Below are 12,082 nucleotides of genomic sequence, written 5' to 3'. Positions count from 1 at the left end.
GCCGATGTGCAGGTTGGTGCCTTGCATGGTTTCCTCCGCCATCGGTGTATGAATATATATGAACCTTTATTGAGAAAGGATATCCCCTTGAGATGTATCATCTCGTTTTCGAGGGGGTCCAGCAACATACAGCAAATACAATACAAGACAATACAAGTACATTCATACATAATCAAGGACAAAACAAACAACAAAGAAAGCTCTCCCAAAACTAGCCGCTCCCATCCCACCTATTCCCCGCAACATTGTATCAATAAGTCAATATAGTAATGATACAATTACAAGATGATGAACATACACCGGAACAACAAGAGGCCGAGCATCATGACAGATATTAACAACATTGTCATTACATCATGACCAAGTACAAACATGCACTTGAAAATAGTAGATAGTAAATAGTAAATAGTAAATAGTAAATAGTAGATAGTAAATAGTAAATAGTAGATAGTAAATAGTAAATAGTAGATAGTAAATAGTAAATAGTAGATAGTAAATAGTAAATAGTAAATAGTAGATAGTAAATAGTAGATAGTAAATAGTAGATAGTAAATAGTAAATAGTAGATAGTAAATAGTAGATAGTAAATAGTAAATAGTAAATAGTAAATAGTAAATAGTAAATAGTAAATAGTAAATAGTAGATAGTAAATAGTAAATTTGCCGCATGATGTAAGGAAAGAGAGAACAATCAGAACAATCGGAGGCAGTTAGAAACAGGAGCATGGTGTTTGGAGATGAATAATGATAGACACTTTAAAAATATTGAAGGAGTTAATGGATCTGAGGGAACTGGGGAGATTGTTCCAGTCGACAGGAGCTTTAAATTTAAAAGCACGCCGACCAACTACTTTTCTGATGTTGGTGGGGACTATCAGGTCTGTGTGCCTCAGGTTGTATGGTGAGCTGAAGGGACGTAGATATTGTTTTAGATATTCCGGGTAATTAAAGTATATGCATTTAAAGACAAATAATAGCCAGTGAGAGTGTCTTCGAGCTTTTAGTGTTAGCCAGTTGAGGGACTCATACATGGTACAATGGTGTGTCATATAGGGACACCTCAGTATAAATCTACAGAGATTGTTATATGTTACGTTGAGGGGATAGAGGTGTGTATCGGAGGTATTTTGGTAGACAATGTCAGCATAGTCTAGGATAGGGAGAATTAGTTGCGAGATGATTCTTTTTCTGACCTGAAGGGTGAAACAGTTAATAGATCGATAGAGAACTTTCAGGCTGAAATTTACTTTCTGGATAACAGAGGTGATGTGAGGCTTGAATGTGAGTTGAGGGTCGAGCCAGAGGCCGAGATATTTAAATTCGACAACCTTTTCGAGCTGTGAGCCGTCATGTGTGTGTGGGTGTGTGAATGGCTGAATGTAATGCACAATCTAAAGCGCCTTGGATAAAAGCGCTATATAAATGCACCATTTACCATTTTATATGGCAGTACAGTAAAAAAAAGAAGAAACAAAAAAGCATGACACACTTTGGCCCGGTTTCCCAAAGGACACATGGTGTAAGAAGTATGGTGTTGCACATGCTCAGATGACTTCTAGGCCACGCAATGGTAGGCCTCATGTGATGGAACCGAGTCCGGTTCCTCAATGTTGGATCTGGTTAATTCCTCTCGATTCTCCTCTGGTTCCGGATCCCCCCCCCCCCACCCTACTATTGAAGCAGGAGGTCTCTCCACGGTTAAAATCAATCATTGTCTTGAGGACGCGGTCGGTGGAGAGCTGAAGGAGCGGATATGGCGGTGTGGTGCAGAGAGCCGGAAGCAGATTGACTCTAAATGCTCTCCGATAAAAATGAGCCACGCGCTGCATTCATTATTCAAGAAGGGCTTTACTTGGAACATTCATCATCACCCAGTTGAAGTACAGCTGAATGTGACTATATGTGAATTTAGTTTACTGTGTACAGTACATGTATGGTACTGTGAAACTGGGCCAACCGTCAGCTTTATAGTACACTGTATGTGTATATAATGCATGTGTGCATGCGTGCGTGCAACTGACTGACTACATGATGATATTTATGCCTATATACAGATATAATCTTGCGTCACCAGCTTTTCCACCGTGGAGGAAAGTCTGGTATTCTCGCTAGACATGCTACGAGTTAGAATAAAAGATGAACATACCAAATGATTTTTATACCAAGAGAAACTAAATGATTATACCAAACTAAACACCTTTTAAACCTGGGGAATCATTTCGGAGGTGCACTAGCTGCGCCGGAGTTTCCGGTCGTTGCTTCCGGCCGCCTGATGTTTCAAAGTTATTTCTTGCTCTGCCCGGACCAGAAACTCCAAAATGGACCCGGGCCGGCATATAGCAGTCCGGGCACCTATAGTCGTAATGCAACATGTCGGATCAGGCACCCAGAACTTGGAGGCAAGTAAATTCACTCTATGGGAACCAACCCAGGGCAAAGCCAGGAGGGGAAAGAAGCGTACCACCTAATGTAGACGTGCTGCGGCGAGACAGCTTGGCTGACAACAATGCAGAGCTCAAGAACCTGATGTTAGATTGGAAAATGTGGAGTGCAGTGATCCGGGAATCCCGAGTTGGTGTTGACTAGACCTCACTCTCGCATGATGAAGATGATGATGACGATGATGACGATGATGATGACATGTCACTCCCTGTCTCTCTTCCCCTCGTTTCCTGTCGGTCTCTACTTCCTCTATCAATAAATTCCAAAAGCCTCAAAAATATCTTAAAAAGAAAATAAACTCGAAAATGGTTTTGATCCCGCCAGGGTAATGCAGATAACGCTAATTGGGAGTGACTGAATGGATGTGATGCTACTGCATGCGTGCCTTACGGTATGTACAGTATGTGCTCTGACTTTATGTTTGTGCATTTCCAGAAGTATGCATCCGAGAGCGCGTCTAGTTTTGAGCAGAGACTTCAGGTGATGCTGCACAGAATGGGCGTGGCCAAAACCCCACCCGCTGACACAAAGACCAGCCAAATAGGACAGGTGTGTATGTGTTTCCACAGATGTAATGTCACATAGCATGTTTCTGCATTTCATTTATGCACGTGTTACTGTACTGTTTAGGTTCCCCTTCCCACTGCCCTTCTCAGGGGTCAGTGTCTGTTTTTTTATAAGCGACTTTGTTATTCTGTACAGTTGTTTGTAAATATTGGTGGTTGCGGCTTGCGGTTTTTTTGGGCTTGTTTCTAAACTGTAAGGCCTGACTCACACCTTCGCAACAGATTGATGTATGCTTGTTGTATGAGACTGATGCAAGCTCACAATGCAGTCACATGATTTGACGCAACATTTGTGTTGTATGAGAGGGTGGGGGGGCAGTCGAAAAACACAGCCGAAAGCTGCAACAAATGTTGTGTCAAACCATGTGACTTCCATTGGAAATGCATTGGGGCAAGATGTAAACAAACCCTTTGTTTACATCTATAGCATGCATCAATGTTGTATGCTAGATGCAAAGTCAGGCCTAAGAGTACAGCTACCTGAAAAGGCATGCTGCTGGGAGAACAGTGACATCTAGTGAGCATTCTTTTTTTTTGCCAGAACATCTCTCTTTCTCTCTGAGACCCCCTTTCCATCGGGTTCAGTTATTTTTGGTTCTTAGTCCATGAGCTCCATAAGCTCCATGAGCTCCAAAATTGGTGGGAAAAACTAGACCTATATTAAATTGTTTATAGGATCAATACAAGTACATTAATACTTGAGAAGCCTTCCACAGTAGTAGCTTTTTCATATTTTCTAGTATTTTGCATTTTTTTTAGTGGATTATACCTTCGAGCTTTAATTCTGTTTTATCTGTCTGGGTGTAATTTAAATAAATTCTGTCTTCAGCAGTGCTAAGCCTGCTATGCAATTACAATACCAGTGGTCACACTTTTACATTTCATGGTCCATAACTCTGAGAGTGTACAAAATCCCTTACAGGTCCATTTAGTTCCATTTGTACGCTCTCAGAGTTCCAGACCTTAGGGTTCATTTGGGAGCCCCTATAGGAACCGTTAAGGAATCTGAACATTAAGAGGAAATTGTTAAGGAACCACAAACGTTAATATTCTCTAAAAAGGATCCCTGTGGCAGTCGGACATAGACTACAAGGCCCAGGATGCATTGCCTGTATTACAAGACTTTAAAGATTGAGTGCCGTGATTCTTTTCCACCCTAAAACATCATCATCAGGTCTTATTGTTATATAAGGAGGTAACATTTTTTCAAAGAAGATGTACAGTATTTGTTAAACTGTTTTTATGTGGGCACGCCCACCAATTCATTAAGTATGCCTGGTTTGCCTGGTGGGTGGTGATGGGTGGTGATCCACCTCAACTGAAGCTGCACGCACAGCTGTAGTTGTATAATAAAGGGGGAGGGGTTAGGGGAGGGGCTGATAGTGTGATGTCACTATATTACTGTTAATTTCATTGGCCCGTTTGACTGTCAAGGGTTCAGTCTCCAGGAAGAAACCCTAAATACAAAGTTAATACACCATTGCACATAAAAACGACTCCAGGGTGTCTAATGAAGTACTGTCGCCTCATAGACACATGAAAACAAAAACTGGAAAAATACAAAAATTGTGGCACTCCCTCTTTTTTAAATTAAGTCAAGGCTTCTTTACCGAGCTGTGATGATAAGGCTGTACATTTTAGTGTTTAAATCTACTAGCCCTTACCCGATATACTGCGCCCTGGGTGCGTTTTCACATTTTTAATTCACTAATAAATTCATAATTAATTTACAATTTACAAAAAAGGGCTTCGTTAAGACCTCCATATTATTATGGTCAATGCCTGTGTGAAAAGTGGGAGCGATTGGTGCAGGCAGTGAGGAGCTACGGCAGTCACAGTGACAGACAGACACACAGACATTGACTGAATTATAGTATGATATGATATGATGATATGATGATGATAGGAAACTATGTCTGCACTGGGCTATGAATCTTTTTTTACATTGTTGGAGAACATGCAGCATGTTGGCTTGTGATTCCCTAGCCTGGAAGAGCACAATATTCTCTCATAATCTTGTTGGTATAATAACTTTTTCCTCTATCTGTAGAATAAAGAGGAAGAGCTGAGAAAGGCCAACTCTGAGGGTAAGATAGCTGAGTGTGTGTGTGTGTGTGTGTGTGTGTGTGTGTGTGTGTGTGTGTGTGTGTGTGTGTGTGTGTGTGTGTGTGTGTGTGTGTGTCCTGTGCTACTCTGTCTCTCCCTGCTGTTTCGTCAGAGGAGGTCACTGCTGCAATCCACAGGGGGGAAAGTGTGTAAAGTATAGCCTCTCGTCCATGTCTCTACGACAAGTCCCCTGAGTGTCTCCCTCTCTAAGAATGACCCAGCGAGCTCAGGAGGAGTCAGCGTTTAATGCTGCCGTCAGGAACCGTGTCTGATCCGGACACATCTCAGATCTTAGTGTTCTCAAAATAATAATAATAAATAATAATAATAAATAATAATAATAATAATAATAATAATAATAATAATAATAATAATAATAATAATAATAATACTACTACTACTACTATAATAATAATAATAATCCTACAATCCTACGCGTGCGTGCGTGTGTGCGTGTGCGCGTGTGTGTGTGTGTACGGTTGTAATGCACATAACTCCACAACCGTTTGCCCCACCGACTTCACATTCGACACACGCGATCCACAATTTCATTTTGATAGCGCTTTTTTCCAATTGCTCAAAGTGCTTAACAATGGTTCGTTCATTCATACATTGGGAGATGAAGCGGCGGAACAGTCGACGCCAGCGTCCTCACTTCCCTCATTCACACACCAACGGTGGCAAGCTCACACCGACCGACTCATTGGAGGAGGCAATGTAGGCCTCAGGCCTGAGGCCTGAGTCCTACCATTGCGTGGCACATCTATACACAGAATGTCTATGTTCACTATACAGTACCTCTTACACCATGTGTCCTATGGGAAACCGGGCCATTATCTCTCTCTCTCTCTCTCTCTCTCTCTCTCTCTCTCTCTCTCTCTCTAGGTGCTATCCTGGACAAACCTCAACCACCTCCCACATTTCTGAAGCCCAGAACCATGTCCAGCTCATCAGGTACAGTGTATATACTATACTTACTTACCCCGGTCACTTAATCTCCAAAATATACAAGTAGGATTGAAAATGTACCAATTTGCAGCTTTAATAACCATCCACCCTCTCTCTTTCTTGCATGCACCCACCACCACCGCAATGCTGGTCTCTTACCCTTCCTCCACTCTCTTTTCTTTCTTTGTCCCTTCTCTCGTACTCCTATACTTCTCTCCCTGGGTCTTTTCTCACCTCAGACACCAGGCGCCCCATGCGAGCTGTGGAGCCGCTCCGCTCGGATCCTGCCCTCCTCCACCCCAAACCGGTGGTCCCCGAGCGGCCCGTGGGGCCCCTGCCCCCTAAACCCGTCATCGCCGCCAAGCCCTGCCTCCCCACCCCGGCCGCGCCCCCCGGGGGAGGGGGAGGTCAGACCGCCGCACCTCCCTCCCAGCATGCTTCTCAATCCCAGCACCTTTCCGGCAGCTCCGCTCCTCGTACCACCCAAGGTTAGAATAATTTGGATTTTTTTTTTTAATCTTTTAGTTTTAGTTCGTTTTGAATATCCCCCCCCAGTTTTAACCCATTCTGACCTGAGATCAGATTCTAAAAATGTCTATTACATCCTGACAGTTTCATTATTAACCCATTCTGACCTGAGATCAGATTCTAAAAGTGTCGATTTAAAAAAAATAGCAGACCTACAAGCTCGTATCGCGCCACTCGGTGGCGCGATATGAGCTTGTAGATCTGCTATTTTTCAATAGCTAAAGCATAACATGATGCCAACACCAAAATGGGTGCCCGGTCAGAATGGGTTAATACGTTTTTTTATAGTGGATTTGCTAGTTTTTGTTAGTTAAAAAAAGAAAGCTGATACTATTAGTTCGTTATTATTATTGTTGGTTTTTTTAGTTATTTGACAGGTGCAGGATTGAATAGGTATTAGGCCAAGTATTGTGTAATAAAAACGTAACATTTAAAAATTCATTCAGATTATAGATGACCAACCATCCACAAACTTCAGTTAGTTATGTCTTTCTTTTCTTTTTTGATTAGGTATTCAGTTAATTTTTGTTAACTATAATAACCTTGGTACCACCTGCCCTGCAGGGCTCCTCGTCCTGGATAGGAGGCCGGGGGAGATGGAGGACTCCAAAACACAGACGCTGGTGAGTCTTTTAAAAAGAACATTTGTCTTTGTTTGGGGAGGTTTCTTCACATAAATGTCTTCTTTTGGACAAAGTTGAGAAAGTCTCGTATAGACATTTAAAGGACCACTTTTCAACCAATCTTCATATAATAGGTCCTCACTGATAATCATAATAAAATGGCACCATTTTATTCTACTCAGTCTGTGTCTTATAGGAGGGCTGTGGGGGGCAGTTTAGAAACTCGTCACAGACTGAGTAGAAACAAATTGTGCCATTTTATCATGATTATTAGAAAGGACCTATTATATGAAGATAGGTTGAAAAGTGGTGAAGTGGTCCTTTAAAAGTTTTGTTTGTTTGTTTGTTTGTTATGCATTTGGATAATGGCCACTCGGCCTACCGAGGCTTCTATCTTTGCGTTTCCCCGTAGAGGGTCTTTCCTTTGGAGTTCTCCCTTTCCAGAATGAGGGTCTCTGATGTTTGTCATGTGTTATTCTTTATTATATGCTATAAAGACCTTTCAGACTTGTTCAAAAGGATCACCTGCCTACCGCTGGTTTTCATTGGCTATTGTACATGAAGGTTCATCGAGACGAGTTACCAAACGTTTTGTTTAAAAATATATATTTTCTCATCCAACCCGTAGAATGGAAGCCACGAGGAGCATGTGGCCCGGCAGGTAGCGGCGCAGAAGGACAGCCCTGGTGGTCCGACCTCAGCTCCATCCCCGGCGCGCAGAGACCCCCCACCGGCCCCCTCGCCACGGAGAGGTCCCAGCGCACAGGGCCGCTCTGAGAGAGCACACTCAGTCACTGATGGTAGGTCACAGTGCACACTCAGTCACTGATGGTAGGTCACAGTGCACACTCAGTCACTGATGGTAGGTCACACAGCACACTCAGTCACTGATGGTAGGTCACAGTGCACACTCAGTCACTGATGGTAGGTCACAGTGCACACTCAGTCACTGATGGTAGGTCACACAGCACACTCAGTCACTGATGGTAGGTCACAGTGCACACTCAGTCACTGATTGTAGGTCACACAGCACACTCAGTCACTGATGGTAGGTCACAGTGCACACTCAGTCACTGATGGTAGGTCACAGTGCACACTCAGTCACTGATAGTAGGTCACAGTGCACACTCAGTCACTGATGGTAGGTCACAGTGCACACTCAGTCACTGATGGTAGGTCACACAGCACACTCAGTCACTGATGGTAGGTCACAGTGCACACTCAGTCACTGATGGTAGGTCACAGTGCACACTCAGTCACTGATGGTAGGTCACAGTGCACACTCAGTCACTGATGGTAGGTCACAGTGCACACTCAGTCACTGATGGTAGGTCACAGTGCACAGTCAGTCACTGATGGTAGGTCACAGTGCACAGTCAGTCACTGATGGTAGGTCACACAGCACACTCCGTCACTGATTGTAGGTCCCAGTGCACACTCAGTCACTGATGGTAGGTCACAGTGCACACTCAGTCACTGATGGTAGGTCACAGTGCACACTCAGTTACTGATGGTAGGTCACACAGCACACTCAGTCACTGATGGTAGGTCACACAGCACACTCAGTCACTGATGGTAGGTCACAGTGCACACTCAGTCACTGATGGTAGATCACAGTGCACACTCAGTCACTGATGGTAGATCACAGTGCACACTCAGTTACTGATGGTAGGTCACAGTGCACACTCAGTCACTGATGGTAGGTCACAGTGCACACTCAGTCACTGATGGTAGGTCACAGTGCACAATCTGATGCTGGATCTGCTATATGGAATTTGGGTCTCCTCCCACCGAGTGAAAACTGTTGTACGACCAAGCTGGGAAAGCAACAGCTGTATTTGAAATTGTCTTGCACTGGGCACTGCAAACTGCGGGTTCCATTGTTAATCCGGGCCTGAGGAGAGATAACAGGCAAACGTTTATCAAAATAACAATTCTTCTACATTCTCAATTACAATGAAGTAATGCAGATGTTTAACAATTTAACTCTTGAGAGTGTTACACTGTGTGTGTGTTTGTGTGTGTGTGTGTGTGTGTGTGTGTGTGTGTGTGTGTGTGTGTGTGTGTGTGTGTGTGTGTGCTGCCCCAGAGAGTCTTCCTAAACCCCGCCCACGCATGAAACCCCTCCCACAACGGCGAGCAGTGTCAGTCCACGAAGACGCTCTCACGATGACACAAGGTGAGGACAATGCGTGCGTGCGTGCGTGCGTGCGTGCGTGCGTGCGTGCGTGCGTGCGTGCGTGCGTGCGTGTGTGCGTGCGTGCGTGCGTGCGTGCGTGCGTGTGTATATATAAGTGGGTGAACGAGTTTGAGATGTTTGAGATGAGACATCATATCTGTGTAGATACTCTCTCCTTTATTCTCTCTCTCTCACTCAGAGCTGAAGGCAGTGCTAGAGAGGTCGCCACTCCGTCACCACGGCAACAGAGGTGATCTGTCCACCTGCACTGAAGACACGCCCACAGGAGAGGACACGCCCACAGGAGAGGACACAGTGGAGATGGTAGACAGAGGTCTGTCTGTCTGTCTGTCTGTCTGTCTGTCTGTCTGTCTGTCTGTCTGTCTGTCTGTCTGTCTGTCTGTCTGTCTGTCTGTCTGTTCAATTCAGCGATCCCCAACCTGTGTGCCAGTGGGCCCCCAAATAATTGGCAAGTTAGTTAGTTTCTGCGAGAGTGAGGTCTAGCCAATACCAACTCGGGATTCCTGGATCACTGCCCTCCACAATTTCCTATCTACGCTTCTTTCCCCTCTTGGCTTTTCCCTGGGTTGGCTCCCATAGAGTCAATTCACTTGCCTCAAGTTCTGGGTGCCTGACGCAGTGCCCTGCCAGCTTCATCCATCTCTCTCTGACTTTGTCCGTGACCCGTGGTAGGTCCCCATAGAGGTCCACATCTGATGCGTTCCGTCCGTGTGGCACCTAATAATTGACACCTAATTGGCAAAGCGCAAAGATTTTAATGATAATATAAGATTAATATAAAATAATGACATAAAATAGTATGTTTTTTCACATTCTTTCTTTAAATTTTTGAATTCATTGCATTTTTTCGTTTCAGATAAATGGGAACTTAAGAGTATACTACTTGACTAAGCCGGCACACTGTCGATCGATTGATGATTCATTAAAATAAAATGCATGCAATAAAAATGCATGCAACCCACCCATTGCTGCTTGGCTACTTTATCATTTTCAAGTGGGCCTGCCCTTAATCCAGAACAGGTTGGGGAACCCCTGCTCTAAATAAAGGTTCCTATAGGGACTGCAGTGGCTCAGGAGGTAGACTGGTCGCTTGGTTCCCAGTTCGAACCCGGGCTCCCCCAGAGTTAGTGTCGAAGTGTCCTTGAGCAAGACCGACACTAAACGCATAATTGCTCACGATGAGCAGGTTGGTACCTTGCGTGGTTTCCTCCGCCATCGGCGTGTGAATGATTTACAATCATTGTAAATCGCCTTGGATATATAAATGCTTATAAAAGTGCACCATTTACCATTTATGCTCCTTTCTTGTTGTCTCCCTCAAACACCCAGCAGACGAAGCACAGCAGAGCGGGAGCTCCAAGAAAGAGGACGAGGAAGAGAGGGAGAACAGGGAAGAGAATAAGATGGAGAAAAAGAGGACAGGTCATGGAGTAACAACAACGGTCAATGAAGCAGCTCCAGCAGCAGCTGTGGAGACGCCCAGCGTAGAGGCAGCGGAACCTGAGCCCTCCGCCTCGGCCATCCCCCCTCCCGCCCTGTCACTTCTTAGGCCAGCAGCAGCCGCACCGGGCTCCGAAAAAGCCCAGTCACCCCAACAAGAGAAGTCTCCTCCGGCGCCACCGAGCACAGCCACGACCCTGTCTCACGCCGTCGTAGACAAATCTCATGTGACCCACCACCACCACCACGTGTCCCAAGAGAAGACCCCAAGCACAACCCCAGCCAGCACGGCAGACGCCGGAGAAAGCACACGGGAGGAAGAGGAGGAGGTGGAGGGGGGCGAGACGGTCTCCAAACGGCACACAGAGAAGGCAGAACCGCCAGACCAAAGAACTGAAACCCTCCTCTTCAAATGACACACCCACAACGTTAAAGGACCACTTCACCACTTTTCAACCTATCTCCATATAATTATTGGTCCTCACTAATGTTCATGATAAAATGCTACAATTCTTTTCTACTCGGTCTGTGTCTCATAGGAGGGCTGTGTCCAGTTCAGAAACCCGTCCACCAGTGACATCATCGATGGGGAAATCCAAGCTAATAGAAACGGCAGGCTTTCTATTCCTGAAAAGTTGCACTGTGATAATGGAAGCCATCGTTCTCACGATAATACAAATCTAAATGTTTTTAAAACAAAATCTACAAAAATCTGCCTAACGTTGATGTCACTGGTGGACGGGTTTCTGAACTGCCCACAGCACTCCTATGAGACACAGACACAACGTTTTTTTTTTTTAATCATGAACATTAGTGAGGACCAATTATATGAAGATAGGTTGAAAAGTGGTGAAGTGGGCCGTTAAGGAGAGAGACCTGTAAGGAAGGGAGGCAAAGGAGGGGTTCATCAGTGACATCGGCCGAATCAAAGCCTGGCTGGGACTGTATACAGACTGCGTGTCGGCATGTTTCGCTCGCTTTGTATGAAAAAAAAACAAAGAAAACATTAGACAGATGTTTGAGAATTATTTACTGCGCACGTGTGTCGCACACAGGCTCAACAAGGATGAATCATTTTCAATGTGATAGGCGTCATGCGTGTTTCTTGACCAAACAACAGTGGTGGAAAAAGTACTTACACGTTTTACTCAAGTAAAAGTACCAATACTGCAATATAGAAATAAAAGTCCCAAACTAAAAAAGTAAAAGTATCAAAATATACTTAAAGTG

At 44.5% G+C, this 12,082-nt stretch overlaps 1 protein-coding gene across 3 annotated transcripts in view; it reads left to right on the top strand.

Annotated features, from left to right (window-relative positions):
- Window positions 1-11,562, top strand: part of carmil2 (capping protein regulator and myosin 1 linker 2) — an 87,267-nt gene extending 75,705 nt beyond the window's left edge. For 2 of the 3 annotated variants that reach the window (XM_083762375.1, XM_083762377.1), the window contains 9 exons: window positions 2,877-2,990; window positions 5,058-5,094; window positions 5,999-6,067; window positions 6,301-6,549; window positions 7,154-7,212; window positions 7,841-8,012; window positions 9,302-9,391; window positions 9,591-9,725; window positions 10,742-11,562. In XM_083762375.1, coding sequence (XP_083618501.1) covers window positions 2,877-2,990; window positions 5,058-5,094; window positions 5,999-6,067; window positions 6,301-6,549; window positions 7,154-7,212; window positions 7,841-8,012; window positions 9,302-9,391; window positions 9,591-9,725; window positions 10,742-11,268 — 1,452 coding nt within the window. In that variant the 3' untranslated portion in view covers window positions 11,269-11,562. The remainder of the gene's footprint in view (window positions 1-2,876; window positions 2,991-5,057; window positions 5,095-5,998; window positions 6,068-6,300; window positions 6,550-7,153; window positions 7,213-7,840; window positions 8,013-9,301; window positions 9,392-9,590; window positions 9,726-10,741) is intronic. The other variant, XM_083762376.1, reaches the window with a different exon arrangement.
- The last annotated feature ends 520 nt before the right edge of the window (window positions 11,563-12,082 follow it).

Source organism: Protomyctophum parallelum (genome assembly GCF_964188405.1).
Source record: "Protomyctophum parallelum genome assembly, chromosome: 4".
Classification (NCBI taxonomy): Eukaryota; Metazoa; Chordata; class Actinopteri; order Myctophiformes; family Myctophidae; genus Protomyctophum; species Protomyctophum parallelum.
The sequence above is the reverse complement of the archived record's forward strand: the minus strand, read 5'-3'. Positions and strand labels throughout refer to the sequence as shown.